At 36.5% G+C, this 26,739-nt stretch overlaps 1 protein-coding gene across 8 annotated transcripts in view; it reads right to left on the reverse strand.

The window, feature by feature from the left end:
* Positions 1 to 26,739, reverse strand: part of NTNG1 (netrin G1) — a 352,669-nt gene that overhangs the window by 53,752 nt on the left and 272,178 nt on the right. For 3 of the 8 annotated variants that reach the window (XM_015146217.3, XM_015146237.3, XM_077952268.1), the window contains exons 5-7: positions 22,709 to 22,735; positions 11,759 to 11,824; positions 9,245 to 9,304 (exon numbers count right to left, since the gene is read on the reverse strand). In XM_015146217.3, the coding sequence (XP_015001703.1) occupies positions 9,245 to 9,304; positions 11,759 to 11,824; positions 22,709 to 22,735 (153 nt within the window). The remainder of the gene's footprint in view (positions 1 to 9,244; positions 9,305 to 11,758; positions 11,825 to 22,708; positions 22,736 to 26,739) is intronic. The other 5 variants (XM_015146226.3, XM_015146203.3, XM_077952281.1 and 2 more) reach the window with 2 other exon arrangements.

Below are 26,739 nucleotides of genomic sequence, written 5' to 3' on the forward strand. Positions count from 1 at the left end.
GCAGATGGAGAATGTTACTGTCTTTGCACCATTTCCCTTATTTTCTCTTCATCTTTTCAGCCTTAAAAAAAGTGGGAGGGGGTTCTGTGAGCGTTGAGGGTCTGAGTACCATCACCATGGCTCCTGTAGCTCTCTGACATCATGCCAAGACAGCAAATCAATCGGGGTTTCATATACATCATGGCAAATTTAATAGAGTTCTAGACAACTAAACAATTCTTTATTTTGTTTTTCCCCAATGCTAAGAGAAGATGGCTTTCTTAAGCCTTTCTTCACACCAAATCTGTATGTGTATGTGTGAGAGAAGACACAAAAAGTCGGGAGATAATTTGTGTGAAAAAGTGCTCTTCAGATTTCCTCCTTTTCTCTTAAGTTTCAAGAATAGTTTGCTATAAAAGAAGACTTAGGCAGCTACTGTAACCCCACATTTCTTTTCCTTGGTTTCTCTAATATGTTAGAGGTGTCTCTGAGGCTTAGGAGTGATGGTGGTAATGACTAGACAGGGAGATGAAGAAGATCATGAGAGTAGTTGGGGAAGGGTGGAGGGTGACCAGATTTCTTCTTTCTTGCATCTCGTCTAGAGCAAGAAGTTGTAAATCCAATTCAACCTTTTTAAAATAAATGGTAATGACAAAGTCTCTGTTGGTAGAAATAATTATCACAAAAGTGCGAGTGGTAACTAGGTGGGGTATCTGTTTTGCCTTCTTGGAATATGGGAGTAGGCCTAGCTGGACATTTATAAGGAAGGTCAACCAGGATACTACAAATTTCGTTTGTTTAAAAATATTTCTTGCATCAATATCTTGCTTTTATTTTATCCCACTAGGAAGCTAAGCACAGTCACTATTTGAACACACATTCATTCTTTCATTCATTCATTCAATAAATATTTTGATTGAGTTAGTCTACCTATGTGTCAGGAAATTGGCTAGGTGTTGAGTTACTATTTTGGCCTACATAAAATTTTTCAAATATTATATTTTGATGACCAGAGTAAAAATGAGTAAGTGTTGTCAAGTAAATAATAATAAGAGGTGGCTAACTTTTAAACTTTTAAAAAATTAATATGCTACCACTCATCAGAAAACTTCGTATTCATTGGTTAGAGAGCTAGTTACTACAACAGGAAGCTGAGAACAAGGTCCTGATGGAATGAAATCAAATTTGGATAGAAGCAGAGGATACTGGAAATGGTGAAGCATAGAAGATAACCAGAAACAGTGTCAGTAACTTTGGGACCCCAGTTGCTAAAAGAGAGGAAAGAAGAAAGGGGGGATCCTGAAGCCAAGCCACTTCCTTTATTTGAGGTGAGCTGTATCACCATGTGTACGTGCACAGGGAGAAGGGTGAGTGTGAGGACGGGAAGAAGTCAGAGGGGAGGCGAGTATGAGGAGAGGGAGAGTACTGGGAGAAGGTGGCCTTGAGACTCCAATTTAGGAGACAGTGTAAGAAAATACCCAAATAAATTTAGTAGTAAAGGCATGCCAGGTTGACAATAATACTACCACCAATGATCATAGAGTTACAGGTTACTAAATTAAAATCCCTTGTAAAACAACAAGCATTTCCCACCAATCCTCTGTACCGCTCTGAGTTACACCTTATTTATACTGGCATTACTGACTCCTGAGGAAGTCAGAAAGGCTTCTAGAGCCTTCTCTGTTTGAGAGTTTGAAATAAAGACAATCCTTCGGGACTAGAGCCTTTTGAGAGCAGTGATTGAAGGAAGGAAACTCAATTCTCAAACCTAATTGCTTCCCAAGGACTTTTTGAGAACTGCCTGGAGTTCCTGAGGAGGGGCAATAACAGCCCTGCCCCTGGGTCCCCTCCTCCGGAAGAGGTCTCTTACTTGCTGTCCTTCTTCAGGTTCCCTAACCCAGGTTGGTTCTTGGTACATCTAATTGAATTAACAGAGCTTTGTTCAAAAGTATCTTTTATGTGCAAAAATTCATCTAGGAGCTTTCTACAGCTACATAGAAGCTTGTTGCCTGGAAGCTTATTTAGTAAGTAAGACAACATATGCTCAGATAACCAGAACAAAATAGTATGTGCAGAGAAAAAACAGTGACACAAAGCAATCTAAGTAGGAGAACTTCATTTAACATGAGGGGAATTAGAAAAAATGTCCTACAGGACATGCACTCTGAATCTTGCTTAGGGCAGGTAGAGTTTATTAAAACAAAACGGAATAGGAGGGAATGAGCATTTTAGGTGAAAGGAATAGAGTGAAGAGTGGGCAAAGGTATGAAGCTGGGGAAATGTAGAGAATAAGGCTAGTGACTTTTCATAGTATGGTTCCTTTGTGGGTACCTAAAGGATTCTGTAGAGTCTGCCCAATGGCCAGAACTACATGATTTAATCTACCTGACAAAGCTTTATCTGAGGAAAAAACCAAATCTGTAAGATACCCAAGTTTGACAGTTTAAGACCCATTCCATGAATCTCCGTAGAAATGTTAAATGTGATACTATCACTACTATTATCTGAATTTAATGAATAGTACACATTTCTGTGGTGACATTAACTATTTATGGGTTTTGTTGAAAAACTAATTTATTAATTTTGAAAGGAAAAGATAAATAATTGTATAAGAAACCATATTTAGCTAAACATACAATAGTATAACTTTATTTCAAGTGATAACTGGATACTTTAAATGTTTTATAGCATTAAAATGTTTCATAATGTAGAAAATGGCTAATAATAACTTGATTCTTTTGAGACTTCTAGTACTCTCCTGAGACTTTGATAAAGCTGTTATGTCTGGCCATAATATATTTGAGAAAATAAAATAAGAAACAGATCTTTGAAAGTGATTTGAAAAACATGAGAGTATTATATAAATGCAAAGTATTTCAAATATGACTCAAACTGCTATATTATTTTTTGGTGTTCTGTTCATTTCCTACTTTTTAATACCTGGTCTTTCCACACAGGCACAGAACCTATTAAGATATAGCTTGAGCTGCATTATCCTACTAAGTTTCTGAAGGGATGATATTAATAGCTTAATAATTTTTTGATTCTTCAAATCACTGACCTCCCATGACCTCTCATTTCTTCTTATATAGTATCCATAGTCCAATCCTTATAATCACTTCCTTTTATATAATCCCTTGGCCTTCCACCCTCCAATTATAAGGAAATCTTGATCCCGGTTAAAAGTTGATGCTGGTTAAATTCAACTCTCCAGGAAGTCCTAGCCAGAGCTATCAGGCAAGAGAAGGAAATAAAAGGCATTCAAATTGGAAAAGAGGAAATCACATTATCTCTCTTTACTGATGACATGAACATATACGTAGAAAACCCTAAAGATTCCTGTAGGAGAATCCTAGACTGATTGCCGACTTCAGCAAAGTTTCAGGATAAAAAATAAATGTACAAAAATCAGTAGCATTTCTATACACCAATAACATTCAAGCTGCAAACCGAATTAAGAACTCAATCCCATTTACATAGCCCCCAAAATAAAATAAAATACCTAGGAATACAGCTAACGGAGGAGGTGAAAGATCTCTACAAGGAGAAGTATAAAACACTGATGGGATAAATTGCAGACAACACAAATAAATGAAAAAATTTTCCATGGTCATGGGTTGAAAGAATTAATATTGTTAAAATCACCCATTACCCAAAGCAATCTAAAATTCAATGCAACTCCTATCAAATTTCATTTTTCACAGAATCAGAAAAACCAGTCCTGAAGTTCATATGGAACCCTGCCCCAAAAAAGCCCAAATAGCCAAGGCCAAAGCATTTCTAAGCAAAAGGAACAAATCCAGAGGCATCACATTGCCTGACTTCAGATTATACTACAAGGCTATAGTAACTAAAACAGCATGGTACTGGTACAAAAATAGACATACAGATCAATGGAAGAGAATAATAATAATAAAGCCACATACCCACAACCATCTGACCTTCCAAAGTGGACACAACTAAACAATGGGAGAAAACACCCTATTCAATAAACAGTGCTGAGAAAACTGGCTAGCAATATGCAGAAGAATGAAACTGAACCTCTGTCTCACCCCATACAAATATTAACTCAAGATGGATTAAGGACCTACATGTAAGACCTGAAACCATAAAACTCCTGGAAGAAAACCAGGGAAAAACTCTTTTGCACATCAGCCTAGGCAAAGAATTTATAATGAAAACCCAAAAAGCAAATACAACAAAAACAAAAATAAAAAAAAAAGGGACTTAAACTAAAGAGCTTCTGCACAGCAAAATAAATAACAGAATAAATAGACAACCTACATAATGGGAGCAGTATTTAGAAATTATGCCTCTAAAGACTAATGTTTAAAATCTACAAGGAACTCAAATAACTCAACAAGAATACAACAAACCACCCCATTAAAAATTGGGAAAAGGCACGAACAGACATTTCTCAAGAGAAGATGTACAAGTAGCCAACAAACACATGAAAAAATTCTCAGTATCACTAATATTCAGAGAAATGTAAAGCAAAATCTCACTAAGGTGCCATCTTACACCAGTCAAAATGACTGTAATTAAAAAGTCAAAAAGCGAGAGATGTTGGCATGGATGTAGAGAAAAAGGAATACTCATATACTATTGGTGGGAATGTAAATAAGATCAAGCTCCATGGAAAACAGTATGGAGATATCTCAAAGAACTAAAAAGAGAACTGCCATTTGACCCAGCAATTCTACTACGGGGTATCTACCCAAAGGAACATAAATCATTATATAAAAAAGACAACTACAGTCATATGTTTATTGCATCACTATGTATGATAGCAAAGTCATGAAACCACCCTAAGTCTCCACCAATGGTTGATTTAATAAAGAAAAAGTGCATATACACCATGAAATACCATGCAGACATAAGAAAGAATTAAATCATGTCATTTGCAGCAACATGAATGGAGTTGTAGGCCATTATCCTAAGTTAACTAACAGAGAAACAGAAAATCAAATATTGCGTGTTCTTATGTATAAGTGGGGGTTAAAGGAAGGGTACACATGGACATAAAGATGGAGAAAATAGACCGTGAGCACTCTAAAATGGGGAACGTTTGAAGGTTGAAAAATTACCTACTGGGTACAATGTCCAATATTTAGGTGATAAGTATACTAGAAGCCCAATCCCCAGCCATTATGCATGTAATATCCATGAAACACACAAGCACATGTACCCCCTGAATCTAATTTTTTTAAATTCAACTTTTCATCTCTTCATGCTCATATCCCAGTAGCTAAATGTGGCTAGTTTTTCTCCAACCATTTAGAAACAAGTCTCATTTGAAGTTCGTGACCATAAACCTCAATGGGGTCCCCAGAACTGCCTGGTAATCCTTCCTGAAGCAGGGGGCTTCTGGGACACCACACTCTCTAGGTTCTCCTCCTTCCCAACCCATTATTGCTTTTTTCTCTCTTTCGCTTTTTGTCCGCATCTCGTCAAATGTCTCAAGGTTTAATCCTTGGACCTCTCTGTTTCCTACATTCGCCCTAGATGATTTTTACCCAACCCCATGGTCTATATGTGGGCCATTCCAAAATAGTTATTTCCAGGGTAGACTGACTCCCCAGTTAATTAGTGAGACTCCCTTCAGCATCATCCATTGTGTGCCACTGCCTTCCTAGAATTTTCACTTGGATGTTTTATAAACATTTCAACTTTAACTTGTTCAAAGCTGAGCTCTTTAGTTGCCTTCCTAAACTTGCTACTCACCCAGGATGCTCTATCTCAGTAAATGACCACTCCATTCCTCCAACTGCTTAGCTTACACCTCTCACCATCTCTACCACCTTTTCCTTAGATGCATCATCAGCCCTTTCTTGGATTATTGCCATCATCCCCAAACTGTTCTTCTGGCCTCAACCCTTGTGATAATGTCATCTCCACACAGCAGACAGAGTGACTCTTTCAAAACTTTAGTGAGGTCATGACATCCCTCTGCTCATCATCCTAATGGCTTCACATCTTATTCAGAATAAAAGAGGAGTTCATTAATTCTCTAGTGACCTAGCCCCTGTCCTCCCTGGGGGCTCACTGCTAGCACTGTCCTCCGAATTCATGGCACAGTGCCTCCATGTTGCTCTTCGAACACACCAAGCACTTCCCAGGGCCTTTGCACTTGCTGGTATGGAATACCCCCAGACATCTCCATTATTTGCTTCCCCACTTCTTTTTAAAATATCTTCTCAAAGAAAATTCTCTGAAAATTTAATCTGAGATAATAGCTGCTACCCACATACCCTAATCCCTCAATTTCCTAATCTTATTTATATTTTTCATAGACTTTATAATATTCAAAAAGTATATGCAAAAATAACTTCTCCCCCTCTAGTTGAGAGTAAATATTCAAGGGCAGACTGTGTCTGTTTTGTGTACAATTATAACTACAGAACTTAAAATATTGCCTGGCATACACTAAGCACTGAAAAAATATTGTCAGATGAATGAATGAATGATGATCCTGAGACTCCTTCCTTTGGGGAGATAGAGGAAAATACAGAGAAAAGTTATGTTTAAATTCATTCCTTCATCATTTGAATTCCTGAGGAGAATCTGGCTATATCCTATATATTAAGGAGTTGAGAAAAACAGTAGCCACAGAACAAGCTACAGCTGAGTTAGTGACTATTTTAGCTGAGAGTCGACTACATGTCTATTAACAGATCAGCTTAGGCAGAGAAAAAGCAGGTTTCTGAAAATTGCTGTGGTTTTATATAGTTTTTAATCTCAAATTGCGTTTCAGATGAGTTTTATTACTGTTGTATAAGCAAAACTAAAGGGGGTCTTTAGCTTTACATATACACAATGTGGCGTGGCAACCATTGGCAACACATATTTATTGAGAACTACCCTGTACCAGGTACAGCCATCATGTACCAGAAGACAAAGGGAATGAGGTCCAGGTCTTCAGAGTCTAGTGTGGGGTTTCTCAGCCTTGGCACTATTGCCACTTTGGGCCAAATAACTTTGTTTTATGGGGCTGTCCTGTGCATTGTAGGCTTTTCAGATGCATCCCTGGGCCCTCTATGGACTAGATGACTAGATGTGGTAGCATCCCACAAACTGTGACAAACAAAAATGTCTCCAGACATTGCCAAATGTCCTCTGGAGGGCAAAATCCACCACATCCCCACTGAGTACTATTGTTCTAGTGGGAAGATAGAAAAAATACTATATATGTGTAATATATACGATATATTGCAATATAGAAGGCAGTTGTGATAAAGTACTTAGTACCTAGCCAGAGCAATGAAGGCTAGAGGTGTTTTACAAGGGAAAGGGTTCAAAGTTGACTTCCTAGATAAGGAAAGGACCAACTCTCCTCTAAAGTTTAAAAGGTTCCTTCTGACTGACACTGGCTGGGGAAGACCTGGGCGGATAAGAGTTCCAGGAAATCAAGAGGTTGGATACAGAGAACGAAAGAAAAAGAATGTTACTAAGAGGAGGGGATTCAATTTCTCCTCTTTTGCCTCCTCGTTCTTACTGTTCCCCATGTTGCCTATAATTACATTAGTAAATTATCTCTGTAAATATAACATAAAATACAATGAACGTGGCACAATTAGAACAGGTAGTGGTTTTTTTTTTTTTTTGGCCAAATGAGAAAAGCGAATTCAAATCCAGAGCTGATTAAAATTAACTTTAGACATTCAAAAAGAAATAATTTGAGAAAAAGACCTTAAAGGTGAAGGAATTGGAACTCTAAAAAGAATTTTCCCTTCACTGCATTAAATGGAGTGATTCGGGGAATTAAGAGGCTCTAGCATTTTCTTTGTCTTTTCCACACCCACAACCCTGTCTTGCATCCTTACGTAGCTGTTGGGCTCTTCCACACATATCATTTGACGATGATGTCAATTTGTCTATGGTAAGTCTACCTCATTGGGTAGCTTCTCCCTGCCTCCAGGAATGTGTCTGGACCTCATTGGTGCTGTGTCCTCAGGAAACTAGAGATGCAGGGTCAAATTCCAGGTTCAGAGGCCTCTTGTATATCCAGCACGCTTGACATGACAGAAAAGAGATGAACTTTACACATGCTTTTTCCTTCCTTTCTCCTTCACCTCCTTTGTTTCTTTCCATATGGCATCCCTATGGTGGCTTCAGTGACTGCCTATATGACACACCACATACCCAAATTGATCTGTTACCCTCTGAGCCTGCATCTGCTCTTCTCATACAGGACTTATTTCCCAAAATTTCAAACCTAACTGGGTCCCCCTCAACCCAAATTGGCATCTTCTATGTTCTACAGTTAAAAGCACATTTGAGAAAATTTTGACATATGGTTTAAATACTCTTGGTTTCCCTTTTCCCATTTCCTGACCAGTTTCCACTTTTTCTCTATATGCCACAGAAGGACAAATTCAGCATTGATTAAAATCTGGGAAATGACTAAATTCAATAAGGAATAGGAAGACATTATGGTCATTTTCACCAAATGGGTCAAGCTAAGTTCAGATTTTATTAATAAATGTATTTCTTTGTAAGAGGTGTTTTATGAAAAAACAAAAAACAAAACCAAAATGTGACATATGCCCAACAGTCAAGGGTGGAAAACAAGACACACCTGTTACACAGGACATTTAAAGAAAAAAATGGTGAAATAAAAACAGAAGTCTTTATGTTTCCTGAAAAATCTTCATTCTGTGAATGACAGATGCTAGCTGGAATGGGCCATTCATGAGTCACAGATGAGATGCTGCTCACTTTCATTTAAAGAAAGTAATATAAATACTATTTTTGGATCATAAGCAACACTTAATCCAATGCAAATCTTCACTTGTGTTTTTCAAAGTTATTCACAACAGTTTTTTGGAAGCATAAATTCCAAGATGTTTCATTGGTCATAAAGCGAAATGGGCACCATACATGGAACCTGCCATTCTGGTCTCATGAAAAGCATCCTTGAAACTCACTATAAGTGGGTTTCCTTATTTTCAGTGCAAATGAGTATCCATGATGGTGCTCTAACATTCATGATCTGAACAGGAACCTCAACCATTGTAATTCTTATTCACACATTAATCTTTCAGAAAACAAATGTAGCATTTTTAATTGCAGTCAAGTTTCTGAGTGAAGCATTTTTTTTCTTACAGATGATTCTCAGTACTATTTGATGCATTGATTGATATCAGTCAACATGCCTCACCGATAAGCTGATGGGTACACTTCACAGATATTCCAGATTCATACAGTGCAATGTTTCACAACACATAACACCATGAAATCACTGTATGAATCCAAGAATTCCTACCTCTCTTGTGGTTTGCAACTTGAACAGAAGAAACTGTTGACAAAGCTAATTTGGGAGCAACTGGATAGGTTTAAAAGAATGAACAGTAAATTAGAAACAATAGTGAAACGTTCAAACTGTAATAACTTATCACCAACCCACTTGAAAAGTAGCCCTAAATTAACAGACTATTTGTATCTGTTGTTTCTGGGAGTTTATTTCAATCACAAAGTAAGGCTTGTATTTGGCTGCAAATGGTTCAACATTGTCAGTAATACAGTTTAGAAGTTTTCTTTTCAGAGGGAAAAATCATTACCATTTAAATCAAGAATCCAGTGAAGCAAGGATTGTTCCCATAACAATACGGATAGTAGGATCCCCTACTGTCAATCTTTTAAAATAGTAGTTGTGTTGTCAGTTGACATTATCATTGCCTCGGTTCACCATGACATTCTGTGTCATGATAAACTAGTCGACATATACACCATTCAGACTATTCTTGTTGAACTGATTAGGCATCCTAGAACATAGTCCCAATAGTCAGCCATTCAGCAGCATTTGGGCCTATCTCCAAGTCACCTTGAACATGTGTACCTTTAAAAGTTGTCTTCTCAGCATTTATTACCTTCTTGATGATATCAGCTTGTTAACGGCAGGGATTTCTCTCTATGTTTGCCTGCCATTTATTTTCCAATTATTCATGAAGAGTTGCTTGTGAAAATAGTCAAAACAGGATAGAGCCTGATGTTCTTTGCAGATGCTGACAAGATAAATTACGGCTGCATAGAACTGGCCTCTGCTACCAAGTGCACCTTTCACTAAAATTTCAAAGTTTAAGCAGTTTGCTCAACTGGGCCGCTTCTCAGTAGATTTATTTGAACTCATTATCCACATTCTAAGAAAGTGCAACTGGTATCACGTAACAATATTTCTGAAAGTGTGTTGTCCTGTGACTCTCACAGACAACACAGCAAAATAATTAAATGGGCCTATTTCAGGTTTTGAACAATGCATAATCTTGTTCAGCTCAAAACTCACTGTGGAGAAGTGTTGTCTTAGAGCCTGTGTTGTATAATTTGTGAACTATGAAATTCAACAGGAAATACTGAGTGACATTTCACTGAAGATGCTGTCATTGAACTTGCCAGGGAATAAAGCCACTAAACCTCCTCCGAATTCTCACAGCATTATACTAATAGGGGCGAGCTTGATCTGTATTTCTTCTTTCATATATGTATGCAGAAACTTGAAAAAATTCATTTGGAGCAGATGATTAAGATAATTCTATTTGCTAGTAATATATGTATCTAGGACAGTCTAGATTTCATCACTCTGATCAAGGACTGAAAATGCAGCCCTTCCAATTTGACTCCTCAACAAATTGCTAATATATTTTGTTTTGCTTAGCAGCTATTTCCTGGTTCCTCCTTTTGCTCATTTCCTCTTCCATCTGTATTCATTAGAGCTTTAAAGGAACATCCTGTATATAACTAAGGAAGGTGGAAGCCAAAGATGTGCCTTTTTTGAAGAAGAAGAAGGAAGACGGCAAAATAATACAATCTTATGTTAAAATAAATTCCTATTTATACATGACTATATATATCTATAGGCTAGATGTTAATATTAACATTACACTGAAGCTTATGAAGTTTATTGCTCAGCCTTTAAAAGTTCTCTTCCTGCGTAATCACATTTCTGTCTATCAGTGTTGTTTTCTTTTTTCTTTTTATTTTCTTTTACTTCTTTGACATTAGGAGTTAGAAAATAATTACTGCTCTAAGGACAGACAGAGAACAGATTGCTCTAAATGCTGGAACACATGAATGTTAATTGATAAAGAAGATAAAAGGAAAAGTTCCAAGAAGGAAAATTTACTGTGATGTGAAAGACAGACAAAGGGGGGGGGGGCGGGGGAGAGAGAGAGAGAGAGAGAGGGAGGAGGGAGGAGGTAGGAGGGAGAGCGAGAGAGGAGACAGGGAGTGAGAAAGAGTGTGTGAGAGAGGCTAAAGGGAGGGAGGAAGAGAGGAAAATGGAGGGAGGGAAAGAGACAGAGAGATTGCTCTAAATTTTTGCAAGTCAGTATGGAGCAATAGTCAGAGAAAACAGATCTGTCAAGTGTCACAATGCGACCTCTATGTATTTTCTCAGATCCTCAGTACAACTGAGGTACCAGTTGGTTGACTTAAAAGTAAGAGGAAGACATTGAGAGGATGCCTGTGCCACTCACACATTTTTAAGTCTTGTTTGTATTCCACACTGTGGTGGCAACAGAAGTTTAGACTCCTCTTGGGACTGACTGACCTTCAGTGTAATCTGGTAAAGGGTTTTTTAACTTCCATGTCATTTAATTTTCCCCTTCATCTTTCACTCTAATATTTTTGGGATACTCTTCATATTAGAAAAAAGATTGAATTATGATTCTTTCAAAGACATAGCATTCATGATAATGCTCTTACTTTGTGCTAACAATGGCATATAGGATTTTCCCCCAAACATGTGGGATTTTATATCAGTAGGAATTTTACATGCTCCTACCTTGTTTTGGGTTAGAAACCTCAAGGGAAGAAATATTCGGCCATATCCTATTAAACTTTGGAGGATCTGCATGCATCAGGAAAAATCAGGGTATGTTATTTTCAGCTATAATGTCATTTGGTCTAAACAGAAAATTATATGGATAAAGACACAAACCACACATCTGCTCTTTAACTTGGCTGTGATGCACTTAAACAAAACATGACTTCCACATCAAACAAGAGCAAGCAATTGATGATTCCCAAAACATTGAATGGACATTAAATATATAGCTACTTCCCTACCAAAGCTATACATTTCCTTTAAAATAAGGTAGAGTGTTCTTACACACACACAAAAATACAAATAAGGACTTCAGCAATCCAAACCATTATGTAAAGCTGGTGCCTGAGCCTAGAAGATAACACTAAAGAAATAATTTCTCACTTGAGGATTCCATTCTCCTCAATTTATATTTACAGATATGAACTGGTTGCATTAGTCTTTCGTGATAGATTCTTTGGGGTGTGTTTTAAGTGTGAGCCATTATCTCTGAAAAGGAGTGGATATATTTGCTATTTTTATATGTGTAGTTTCTCAGAAAAGGAAAGAGGGATACCTGGCGGTTTTGGCTTATGGAGAAAAGTCCAAGCTGCTTCCTACTGTATCTAAGGTTCGTATGTATGGGTGTGTATGTGTTTTCATGATGCCTTTACCTCAAAATATGCTTCTAGAGTTATTGGTTCCAATGCAGAAATAAATAAAAGCATTAATTAATTTAAGAATTGGTATTATTTATGTCTTGGTATTATTTGTGTCTTCCAGTTATGGAAGGCAGAACATCCAGGCTAGGATTTAATGTTTTTAAACTACTTTTGTGAAGATGCATAGGGCATGACTATTAAAGCAGCTATTTTATGACTAAAATCCTACCATCTATTGAGTCCAGTCTCAAAACCACATGTCTTGTCTTGTCCTTTGGTACCACCCAGGTCTGTAAGGACGGCTCTTGGCTCTAAATTTGTGTAACCTGTTACTTTCAGTGCTCCTGTTTTCTCACTGATATGTGGACAGGCATGAGTTTTAATATTGCCAGTCAAAATTTTATAGGTCGATTTCTCATCTCTCTAATTGGATTGGATCTCTTTGAAGAAGGGCAAAGCCTTGCAGAGGGCTTCAGTAAATATCTGATAATTGAGAAATAGATATCAAGTGGCTATGCTACTGTAAACAGGTTATTATCATGTTGTTTCCTCCATAATTAGATTATAGTGCCTTCTTCCAAGACAAAAGACTTGCACTATAACTTTGCTTTTTAAATATTTGCTAGAAAAGCTGATCTGATAGAGACAACAGAGCTGTTGCTCTGTTCCACTCTGTTCTCATACATCTATCCACAAAGGCAAAGGAAATCTTGATGATATCTACGAAAATTTGTGAAGGAAGAAAGAATGTAATAATTTTCCACATCGGCACTCAGGTGTTATTAAAGAAATAAGTATTTGGTAACATGTAGGCAAAATATGTAAGTTAATTGACTGAATGTTGCTTTTCACTTGAGTATTTTGATGATGGGTAGATATTGAATGGTAGATATTGAGTTAATAGGACAAGCCTACTTGATCTGTGATGATCAGCTTTGAAAAACTATAAATTTGTGTTCTGAGGAAATTAGTATTGTCTGTATTCCCAGAAATTGTTTTATTCAATAAAGCTTTCAAGTATTAGTGTGGTTTTACATAAAAAATGTATTTGCATTATTAGTATCAGATAAAGACAATCTTAGTTTCGTGAACTAGCTCTCTCCATCTTTTTCTGTACAGAGACAAATATAGGTCATAAGTAGGGGTGATATTTGCAAGCTTAATGTTAAGTAGTGACTGGTTTGTCTTGATAAAATGCAAGTACTAGTATGATTTATTATTTTGTTATTGAGCTTTGCCAAGAAATTTAAGTAAAGATAATAATTTTATATTAAATCAATTTTAGAAATGAGTTCTGAAAAAAATGCTATAAATTAAACTTTATTTCATATTTGAATATTTTAAATATTTGTCTGTGCCTGTATTTTAGTATAACTCCTTTCTTAGTGTTTTATGACTTTTTTCCCCCCAGGATGCTGAGTTTCCAGTTTATGGATCTTCTTATATGTATTTAAAAAATTAATGTAAGTCATTCTACTTTCAAATTGCTGAGACTTCTTGACCTGTATGTACTTATCAAGATAGACACCTCACTTACAATCTGTTCCTACTGAGAATATAATTGTCTTCCGTATTGTGTACCTAAAATATTTTCTTGGGCAGGGGAAGCCTTTGTGTTTGCCTGGGAATATAATTTGACTTTTTTTTTTCAAATAATTTTCATTATGTAGAATGCCTAATCTCCTTGAACTACTGAATCTCAGAACCACCAGCAGCCATCGTATGAAAATCCTGATAAAATTCATACATATGTCCAGTGGGACAAAATTTTATGTGCTCTGCATTTTCCTTGGGAGGAAAAATGTTATCCTGTAAAAATGGATACTGAAATTTGTGGCCTCTAAAGTCCTATAGTGTGTTACTGACTACACATATATATTTTAACATTTGACCATAATGAGATTTTTTAAGTTAATATCTCATTTCAATTTTTAAATGTATTTTGTTTTATAATTGCAAGACCAAGTGAGAAAACAACTTAAAATTAGCCAATTACTCTCTGAGTAATTTTACTTTTTATTCTAATACCTTAGCATGTAGTAAATGCTCAACAAATATTACTAACATTTAATTCTCAGAAGTAAATTAAGCATATTAGAGGCTACTTTAATAGTATGACTGAGAGTAATTCTATCTTATCACATCCAATTCCAATGAAAGTTTTTGTAGAACATGAAGTTTCTGCGAATTCTTAGTGAGAAAAGTTCTTAGCAATGGAAACAAATTATAATACATCAACAATATTTGTATTGCTTCTTTGTATGAACTGTTGTAGAATGTATCAATTTCTTTTTTTTTTTTTTTTTCACAAATCAACTAGGGAAAATCTTTGGGTCAATATGAATGTCTCAGAGTGGTGTTTTGTTACAAGGCAAAGGGCACTGGGATTCAGAAGATGAGAGGTCTGATCCCTGTTCTGCCACTAAGGAGCTATCTGGCTGTTAATTCCTCTGGATTTTACTTTCCTAATCTGTAAAACAGATAAGGAAATTTCTAAGGTTTCTCTCAGCTGACAAGTTCCATCACTCCAGTGGTTTTCTCATGGCCTAGCAGCATCATAGTAAAGTTCATGGAAGGGTGATGCCTGTAGATATGAGGCATATGTCATTTGGAGAATCTAGTGGATTAAGAATTCCTTGTGTGATGAGGAAATTCTCCCTACATGCCTTGACTGTGGACCTTTTGACTGCCAGTGAAACCCAAACTGAATTGAGAAATTATTGTAAGGGTGAGGGGAAGGATTACGATATGCTTATAAATGACAAATCATTCAGGAGTAGTTTTTTTATGGAAAGCACTTCTTCTTAAGGATCCTGGTTCCATACCTTTAGGAAAATTGACAATTTGTCTTGAGGATCTCCCTGGTCAGGCTCCAAAGACTATGTCTACATAGGTAGTATGGAGACCAAAATCACTTATTCCATAACTGCCTCCTTTAAAATATAAAATATCTGAAATGCCTTTTGGTTGCTATTATTAGTCTGAATTTTCAGATTGTATCTGTGGGAAGCCTAGAAAGTAATTTAATATTTAGGATAAATTTATTTAGGATATGATGCATGTAAATAGAGCTCAGGCTGGGTTAAAAGCCCTGTTCCACCACTTTGACGATTCCTTAACTTCTTTGTGCCTAGCTTTTCTCATCTGCAAAATGGAATAGACAATGACACTATCTGCTACGCACTGTTGTCAAGACAGAATGAGTTAATATTTGCTTGGCATCGTAGTGAGCATTCAGTAAATGTTAGCTCATTCTATTTGTGGTTGCTATTGTAAATAAAAATCAGATTGCTGTACTATAAACATTTACTGACTCGAAGTAGGAAAATAATATCTTCCCCTTTATTTTTCAGTATTAATTGTTCTTAAAGCAAGTGATCTGATAAGTTAAAAAGATCTCTTAAGATATAGCTTACTTTAGAGAATAATCCAATTCTAGGGTCTCTATCAATTACTATTATTCAGAAAGCAATACAAATCATTTTGTAATAATGTGGACAATATTTGATTTTTAACCTTTAATCTGAAAATGGTTAATTCCTAAATTTCTTTCGGTTTAGAGCCACATCAGCTTAGAATATGAATCAAATAAGTAGTTTCTCCAATTTTTTTTAAGAACCCACCCCCAAAACTGTTACATGACAATTTAGTGGTGGCACTTGAAATCAATTTTCATGAATGAGAAAAATTGAGATTTTGGTTATAAAAATTAGACTCTGGAAGGAAATAGTTTCCTCTTCTGCACCTAAACAAAGCTCACTGCATTGTAAGTTGAAGAAAACTATGATAGAATTGCTAAATCTGACTGTCTAGTGCTGACGTCCCAGTGAGTCAAGCTGTAAAGCAAGCTTGAAACAGAAAACTAAAGACGGTTTATTTACATCAGGGAAGCTTTAGAGGTAGAGTTGCTTTAGAATAGTAAGTTGTCTTCTATCACACATGGCATCTACTGAGCAGCTTTCAAGTCACTTTGTGGATGGCCTTTAAGAACACTGTAAAAATGTAACTTCCCCATCAAGGAGAAAGTTTTCTGATTTTTTTTTCTAGTATTGTCTACCATGTAATATCTCATATTTTAGTTTAATTTATATAAATGAGAAGGTTAATTATAATGTGATGGTAGAATGAAAAAAGTCCTAGTTTGGAAATTGGACATTGAGCTGGAATTCTGGTTCTGTCATTATTTAGATGCTTTAGGGAATTCATTTAAGACTTGGCTGCCTGGTCTGAAATGATGAGGTGGGTGAGTTGCTTTTTTATTAAGTTTCCTAACAACACTAATGCTTACACAATTTTTGGTTCTAAAATATGGCAACCTGTGAGAAACAGGGTACCACCATGATATGATATGCCACTGCCGAGAGGATGTTAGTGAACCTTCCTTAAACATTCTTCTTCCCTGGCATATGAGGAAAATATCTGGTGGAGATAAAATTGCAAGGTCTCTTTGGGTTTATACAGTCACTGCTGTGATTCCTCAGGAAGTCTGGAAATAGCATTTTTTTTTAAATTAAAAACAATTTTTTTAAGCACACACTGCATTTGGGATGGAAATAGCATTATTGATGCCCAGAAAGAAATCCACAGGACCATCCTGGCTAACACGGTGAAACCCCATCTCTACTAAAAATCCAAAAACAAAATTAGCCATGCATGGTGGCACGAGCCTGTAGTCCCAGCTATTCGGGAGGCTGAGGCGGGAGAATGGCGTGAACCCGGGAGGTGGAGCTTGCAGTGAGCCGAGATTGCGCCACTGCACTCCAGTCTGGGCGACAGAGTGAGACTCTGTCTCAAAAAAAAAAAAAAAAAAAAAAAAAAAAAATCAAAAACAAAACAAAAACAGAAAGAAAAGAAACAAAATCCACAGAAAACTCTAAACTTCTACGGGAGAAATCCCCAGAGCCTTGGAGGTAATCTGACTATCTTCACAGCAATTGCCTACTCTCAGAAACACACCATCATGAAACAGATGGGGAAAACAGAGTTTGGTATAATATTGGTAGAGTTCTCCTTGAGATGGCATATAGAATTTTATTTTGTTATAAGCAACTATCTTGATGAAGAAAAATTTTTGGTTTACTGTCACAGAGTAGGCATAAGCATGTTTCACAATTTGCATAGCTAATTTCACGAACTGTCTCATGTTCTATAAAATATCTGACATCTATACATTTTTCCTCTTCCTCAATATATTGAGGATGTTTGGTGGTAGAGGAATAGCATATTTTTAAAAAGGGAGGTCAGAGTCCTCCACCTCTGTCCTCAGACACCATACCTGTAAGTTCTCCAGCTGACAACACAATAAGGAATCAAAAAATGAACTCTGATTTTTCTCCAGGACTCTACAGTTCCCTGCATAGAAATGGGTCAATTAGGGATCAACAGGCCTTCTAAAGCACAGCGTAATGGATTGGAAAAAGTCTAGGGTAGAAGTCAATTAATCTAGAATTTTTCTTTTCTAATCTCTTCCACTTGGTATAATATTATGAGTGTAGCCGTTGCAGTCAGATAGGCATTCCTGATTGTACTGCATTGGACAAGTTATGTGGCCACTCTAAACCTCAGATTCACCATTTGTAAAATAGAATTCTGTAGACATGTGGAAATATCTCTCTACAATTACTTTCCCTAGGCAGTGGTGTGGTTAGTTGGACAGCTCTCCACTGATAGTCCCAGAAGACTTCAATTGATACTCACATCCTTGAAGTAACTGGCACAGTACAGGAATTTCGTAGTTAACATGTCTAAAGTTTCATCAAATGAAACCTTTTGGAGATCTTGGCAAGTTTTTGCTTAAGCTAGGAATTTCCTGATCCCACAGAGATAACTGGCAAAGGCAGAGATATCAGCTCACACTTAAAAAAAAAAAGTGGCTTGACATTGTAAAGTCACCTGGGAAAATGCTAATACACGATAAAGTTAATTTGCTCAAGGTGGGTAATTGTTGTCAATACAGATTGGTAAACTTATTGGATTTTTAAAAATAATTTAAGTAGGAGACTATTTCAGCTCCTTCATTGGAATATTCGATTTGTTCTTCAGGATTAAAGAGGCAGCTATGTCCTAATGTTCATTCAATTTTAGGATAACCACAAGGTTTCATGAATGTGAAATGCTAGTTACACAAATATGAAATGGTTCTGTGATGAGGATACTGGGTAAATGACAGTCCCAAAGGCATTTCACCTGGGACCTTAGCTTTCCTTCTAGAACATCAGCAAACAGTTCAAAATTAATGTAGCACACCATGCAATTTGCCATATCGCTACTGTAGTCTGATAATTTTTTCCTCATTACATAAAACCTAATTAGTTAAAGGGCAATTCAAATGAAACTTTTATTTGAGGGATTTAGAAGTATTAAAGCAAAGGGGAAAAAAACCCAAACAAACACTGCAGCTCTCTGTATAACATGAATGCGATTATTAATAACCCTTGGGTGGGAAAATGATTAACCTTGTTATTTTCTTCACGATCCAGGTTTCTACAATAAATCAGTACTGCACAAAAATATTTGGATGCTGTATGGAAAACAACTTTCACGAGGTCTCCAACTGGCATAAAATGTTTTCAAGTATGAAAACATCTCTGGGCTTCCTCAACCGGCTGATAGATCCCTGCAGGTAGCACTTCCCTTGTTTAATGGTCTTGCCAATTAAATCAAATTAGAGATGATTTTTTAACTCTGTGATGAAGGCAATGTTTATTATAAGATAAAACAGGACAATTTGCTATTTCCCTTAAGTGAACTGTTGTTTTAAATTGAATAAGTTAGGGGTGGGGGATAGGAGAGGAATAGCCAAACACCTTCCTCAGTGTTCTATGCTTCATATAACATCATGCCAGTCATTTAAAAGTAATTTAAGGAAATAATCTAGAGTCAGGTTCACAAAATGTTTACATCTCTCTTTTCTTTTGTTTGTATTATTAAAAAAATTCTATTTATTTCAAAACTCCAAGAGTTTGAAATGGTCTTCCTTGATGTGATCTTCGTTTTGTGGATGGTTTAACTTTAACCTCTGACTTAACTGTCATTCGCTTTGGTAAGAAGTGATAATCACCCACACAAATGTATTTGCACATTAGGCCAATTCTTGCGGGTCTAATTATGCCCTTTATAATATAACGTTTAACACAATTTGTCTAATCATTTGCTTTTCAGGACCAAAGATCAGATGATATATATTAGAAGGTAATGATCAATTTATGACTTGAATAAAAACACCCACACCAAGCCAACTATTACTTTGGATTATCAGCAGCAACAAATGTTCACTTGGATAGAATCATGAATTTTACTTACACGTGCATAATACACTTTATTAAAAAATGCAATCTGAAGAAATTCCTACCACATCAGGTAAAGTGAAAACATAGATCATAAGGCTCAAAGGCTAGAGATTTATTTTGGGATTCATTAATTGCTGACAATATCACCAGTATTTTTTCAGCCATGGCCAAAGCAGATCAGAATGACTGAGTTCTAAGTCAAGTATCCTTAGGATTATTGGGAAACCTATTTGTTAATAGATAGACAACAGCAGGTACGAATGATCTTAATGGGAAATTTGTTTCAAAAACATTTTTAGCAGATGATCGGAAAGGATGACCACTCTGTCCATGCATTTGAACCTTAATACAGGTGTTGGCATTTTGAGATCCCTACTGAAATTTGTTAGGGCTCCAAAACCTTTAATCACTGTGTATACAGAATATGTATGTAAACCGATGGTTATATACGTCAATAATCTACATTGATAATATACATCATTTATTTTCCTTGAGATATGCTGTGATAATTGGGGTCTCATGGGTGTTACATCTATTATAATGGTATCTTTCTATATAGTTAGTGGAATTGTAGTCATTGATTCCTTCTTTGGGGTAATGCAAAAAGCTCTGGCTAACACCCATAACTTAGCTAAATATCCAAACAGCTTCCTTTTCTCTGGCTTGCACCTTGAAAACCCCATTCCTGTGCCCTCTGGAACAGGCAGTGTCATCTACGTGTGAATTCTTGGCCTTTGGAGAGGAAAGGAATCCACGAGTGCACACAACAAGCACCTTATAAGCCCACAAAGAAGGAACTTTCAAATGCCATTAAAGCAGCCTAGAAGATACAATCACGTTTGATGGTTTTACTGTAACTCTCTTCACCTTAAAAGCCAGGCAACAGGTAAGCTAGTCATGTGTGATGTTGAGTGACCTCTGGAAGATCTTACATCTTGCTTGCTGGAAATCTGAGAAAATACCCATTGCATTCTAAGCAGAACAGCCAGAGGCATATTGAAGGGAGGGTCCAAAATATCACTTTTAGTCAGAGGGTTTTTATTAGGAGTCAATTTTCCTAGGTTCTTGATAATAAAGGCTAATATATTTTTTCAAAGGCACAACGAAGCATCCTTTCAGGTCACCACTGATTTCAATATAAAACAAAACAGAAATTTCTGATTCGGTGTGTAAAAGGTCAACATCTGCTGATGCTCAGAGATGGGGGATGTGGTGGAGGCGGCCGAATGGGATGTCGAGTGAGCAGTACAGTTAGAGGGGCCATGCAACATACAACTGACACTCCAAACAGGAAGACACCCCAACGCCAAAGAACTACTTTTCCATCCATCCATTTCTGAAACTTCTGACAGGCCAGATCACTATAGCAGCCTCAATAAATAATCTGTGTCAGCTTGCTTCTGCTTGCTTCCCTGTTGCACTAAAATGCACGTGCAAATGCAATTGTCAAGGCCTGAAAGGAGCACATTGTGGGGTATATATACAGTTAGGCAAATGCCAAGGGGGATACTAAAGCAGAAAAATTAGACTATTAGAACTGAAGGTTTTCATTTGCAAGTTTGTAACACTGATGCTGTTTCAACAAGATCACAAAGAGGATGCTGTAACATTAGGCTGGTTCACATTTCTAAATGGATGTGAACACTGCTTCTATTTACAAAGTGGCCAATTTTCATGACATTTACCACATCTAGTGCTTAACAAATCAGTGTCCAGGCCTATTTACAAGCTCAAGTAAACTGGGTTGATTTATAAATTGGGAGACCTGACTGTGCATTTATAAGAAGCAGGAAGTTGCTTTATCCAAATTATCAGAGTATTGCTTTTTAGATGGATGCTGGGAATCGCAATTATTCCATGGCTACTTACACTGCGATCACCCTGCCTGGCACAGCACCTATGACACAAGCCTGTGAGGGGGTGACACTACAGTGAAAATTCTCTCCGCCCATGCATAATCTTGCTTCCTCAGTAATTTGTTTCTAATCAGTTACTTAGTAGTTGCTCAAAGATTTTAGCCATTAGAGATAAAGGGTGCAATATATAAAAATATGTAAAAATTTGCTCTGTAAAGCTACTGGGCATTTTCTTAATGCGAATTTCAGGCTTGGCATGAGGGCACCATTATTTTACACATGAAGTGGGAGCTACACCTGGTTCTCCCATGATAGCTGGAAGAAAGTTCTTTGTAGTGATACTGGAGAAGTGTTCTATAGATGGTTGAAGAGGGGTTTATCTTCAATTGCTTAGATTCATACTAACAGATTTATGAAAGGAATCTGTAGTACTCTCACTCCCAAATTCTGCACATATTTTTTTATACTCTTTCTATATCAAACGCAAAGCTAAGTAGTCAAGAAGACATAGATCTTTATATTTTAGGAGGGAGAAATGAATGTGCAGATTCTCTTTTTCCTTTACCTCTCCAGAAAGACTATTGATCACAAACTTGCCTGTTTCAGGCCTTCACAAAACCTAGAATTTAATGCTTTAACAAAATTCCCTCCCCTTGGCTTCATGGACTTTTTCTTGGGTTCTGATGCACATACCTGAGGCATTCATTGGCTTTTATTTTATGCTTTTTAAAATTATGTTAGACATCCAAATCCAGTCTAAGAGAGAGAGAGTTCAATTTGTTTGTTGGTTATTAAGTATGGATAAATAGGACTACTTATATTTTTGCTAAATGATGATGATTATTTAAGTAATTGCACCTGAGTCTAGGTAGCCCTCGTTGGTTAAGAGTAGTCAGAAAAGCTGTAGCACTGCCATGTTCATGGAGTTATGCACAAATAATCATTTTATCCGTGTTCTCACCATATCTGTGCAGAAAACCAACACAAAAATGCAATTCACAAAGAAAATACCCTATTACATCAGAAATGGACAATGGGAAAATAGATCTGAGGAGCTGAACAACAAAGCAAAGCTAGCCTAGACTTGGTTTGGTGTTTGTTTTTGTTTTTGTTTTTACTTACTACCGATACTGGAAATACTGGGGATACCTGGAGAGAAAGAAAACAATAAAGAAAAGTTGTTAGCTACTTATTAGTACATAACATCTTTAACTTAATATAAAAATCTTAGAAACTTGACACTTGATAACATTCAGAGTATTAGGAAATCAGCACACACACAAAATACATGCATATGTATATATGCATATACACATTATACACACACACACACACACACACACACACACAATTTCCAGCAATTGAAACCATTGTGTTTCATTCTAGAACTCCTGGGCTCATCAGAGTTGGGAAGTTAATACTCATTTCAGCATCTGGTCCAAGTAAGCCTTTTGACATCCAACATTTTGTGTTTCCCTATAAGGTTAATGAACATTTGTATGTGGTTCAAACCAGATATTATACCAGGCTTAAGTTATGGGCACAGAGTACCAAATATACACTCTGTGGACCTGTGCAAATATATTCACATATGCAATAGACCATTTAAAATGTGTTATGAGATGCATGTGTTAGCTGTTGAAAATCATTTGGCATTTTATTTGATTAATTCCATATAACCATCATTTTTATTCTTTTACTTGTCAGATATGTGGATTAAACTCTGTAATAGAAACTTAATTGAGCAGAATAATTCAAGAATACATTAGGTTGTGCATATTGATCACGGACTTCATCGATTTTTCAGCTTTCACTTTAATTCACAAGTTGTGCTAAGGTAGGGAAGCCATTTCAGAATATGGCTGGACTTGGTATAAATGTGGACATGAATTTAGTCTGTATCTAACCCAGCAATATAGTGCTGTGACCAATAGTCTGGGCTCAGAAGCCAGGCTCTCTGAGTCTGATGCTTGACTCCAACTCCTAAATTTTCACTGACCACATGACCTTGGGGCAAGTTGTTAATACCCTCAGCAGCTCAGTTTTTTACTTCTTGGGTTGCTGTAAGAGTTATATAAACTGATAGATGTAAAGCACTCAGAGTATTGCTTGACAGGTAGTATGTACTAGGTCCATCTTTGCTATGATCACTATTACTGTTATAGCTCATTCACCAAGCAACAGTATGATAGATGTTGTTAATTAAAAGGCAGAGATTTACATATTCACCATTAATTTGGGTAGCTGTGTGGGTGAGAGCATGCGATGGAAATCAGACAGAACTCAGTGAGAATTCTGCTTTATTACTGCCTTGCTGGGTGATTTTAGGCAAGTCTGCTAACTTCTCTGCACTGTTTCCTCATCTGAAAAAGGGCTAATAAGATCTACTGCATAGTGCTGCCATGAGGATCGAATGAGATAATCCATAAAAATGTCTGACACATGGTATGCGGCCAATAAGCGATAGCTGTTAATGAGATGTTCAGACTGTTCTTCACATCACTGCAGTATAGTAACAGGTGGTGACTGTAAAAATCATTAAGGTTCTATCTTAGTATTTTTCTTTGAACAACAGCCTTTGTTTTATTTTAACTAATCATTTTAGCTTGCTCAGAGATGTCTAGCTTTGTATTCTTTAAAACCAAAAACTATTTTCCTATTTTTTAGTGGGTAGGAGAGAATAAGAAATTAAGACTTACTCTGATTTTTTTAAACCCTGGAAAGAATGAAGTCTTAATTTTAGTTATTTGAAACATAAGAATATCTTGATTTTAAATGCTCAGAATTTGTAGTGCTTCAGCTTAATTAGTGATCAACCAAAACTGGAAATCTAAATTTTCATGTCCGTGTTTTAACTCTACCCTATGAATCTCAAGCTGAATGTGATTTCTGCAAAGGACTGCTGAATTCCTGACCTGACATTTCAGTAGACTACCTTTGCTGCAGTGTGACAGTGACTTGGTACTGAATCTTTATTATTTTTTTCTTTTGCAAATCCTCTGTTGAGTGAGATATGATGGCAGCATCATAATTTTAGTATCAATTGCAGAAGTTCCAAATTTCCCCATGATTGAAAATCCTGCTCCACTGCAAGGCACTGCTTGCCTGTTGTAATCCATCAAAGAGAATGGAAGTTGGGATGGTAGGAGGAGACTTGTCATGTGTTTACAAACTTACATGGTTCTAGAAGGCCACGCATTATGCAAGGCAGAGATCTCGGGGTGTTTGGCACGATACAATGGAGAACAAACCCGCAAGACTGTTTGATGCAGTATTTGCTGCAGCTGAATACTTTAGAAAGATGCAGAAATTTTTTCATTCCTTTGGGGATACCAGTGCAGGGGAGCAATGTTTGTTCCAAGTTTCCAAACCTCACCAAGTGAGGGTATTAGGAGATTCTGTTTTTCTCATGAAGATGTTTTCTATTACCTAACATTGGATGCTTAAAATTCAGGCTGTTCCTCATTTTGTGGCTTACAATTTTTTAAGGTGCTGCCAGATGAGTCATTTTTTCTATTCCTCTGCTGTAAAATGGGAATTGCTTAGAAAAGATTTTTAAACTGCTCATTTGAATAAAGACCTTTGAAGTTGAAAATGTCTGAACACCAAGGGATGTCCACTACTATATTTTAAAATATCATTATTTTTTTCTAATGCTTTGTATTTTAATGTCCAAATACCTTGTTTGTGGTTCTCTACAGATAACTAAAGAATTGAATAAACTCATAAATCCACTAAAAAGGCTACAGGTAAGCCAGGAGAATTTCCTCAAACACTCAAGGGAATAAGACAGAAAGGGCTAGAAATGAACTGCAACAATTTATTTCATGAAAGGTGGGTTGTCTTTGGGGTTTGTGAGGAATGAATCAATGAATGCAGTTCCATCTTACAAGAAACAGTGACTATGTCTACAAGCCACACGAATGAGAGTCAGATTGTGCTTAGGAAAACTGTCTAGGCACCCATTGGCAGTTTTTACCATTCTCTGTGAAGTGACAATTACCATGTAAAGAATATTATTACCTTTGAAACTGAGCTCAGAAGTTATTTCTTTCCTTCCTCCTCCACATCCCTGATGTGAGTTAGCTACTCTCTCCTTTGTGATACCATAGCATTTTGTACAGGCCTCCATGATCAATTTATCAACTTGTTTTTGCATTTTTTAATGTGTTTGCCTGACAGATCTGAGGGTAAAAGTTCCCTGTCTTGTTCCCTTCTGTACCTGTTGTATCTGCCTGGGACAATGTCTGATGACATAAAAGTTGCTCAATGTATGTTGGATCAAAAATTTATTACTTATTTCCATGAAAGTTTTTATCATTTTGAAAACATCACTTTTTGGACAAAGGGTGATTTTATCCCCTATAAAATGTCCCACTGAAATTTCTCAGAGTTCAGGATTAATGGATATTAATTATTAATATTAATAATACATATTGTCTTTGAACCCATCCTCCATTCTTATAACAAGAGTTAGGCAATGTACAAATTCCTTTTGCCACTTTGCCCTCCATGAAGCTCAGAGCTCAGTTTGATGCTCAGCTGGGAAAACTATTTAGCATTTAATGTTTGGCCTATTTTCTTTCTATTCTTTTTCTCGGATCTTCTGTTAAAATTCCATTTTTTGATACTCTTATTTGTATTTATCTTTTTTCCTAACACACCCAGGGGGAAGTGCAGACTTTGCGGGACCTAAAATGTGTGCAATTCTGTGATCTCTCTTTAAGAAAAAGAACATAACATTAAAATATAAAATTTTATATATATATATATATATATATATATATATATATATATATATATATAATTAAGAAGGAGTTCAGTGAGGGATCCTGAAGTTTAAGCTTCATTAGCTTAAATTCACCTCTGGAACAACCTCAGAACTACTTGGGAAAGATAAAGAGATGACAGGTAAATTAAAAAGAACAGGAGGAAGGAAAGATACTAGATAAATTAATTCAGAAAGAGTGATAAAAAAATGAAAGCTGAATGGGATTTAAGACATCATCTTATTCAGCCCTTTGATGATTTCATAGAAGAGGCATAAAGAGATTCAAGTGCCTTGTCCAAATCCATCCCTTTATAGTCAACATCGGAGCATGTAATCTCTAGTCCCTGTGTGAGATGTTGTTAAATCTAGGCTGAGGAAATGA

The sequence above is a fragment of the Macaca mulatta genome, chromosome 1 (genome assembly GCF_049350105.2).
Source record: "Macaca mulatta isolate MMU2019108-1 chromosome 1, T2T-MMU8v2.0, whole genome shotgun sequence".
Lineage (NCBI taxonomy): Eukaryota > Metazoa > Chordata > Mammalia > Primates > Cercopithecidae > Macaca > Macaca mulatta.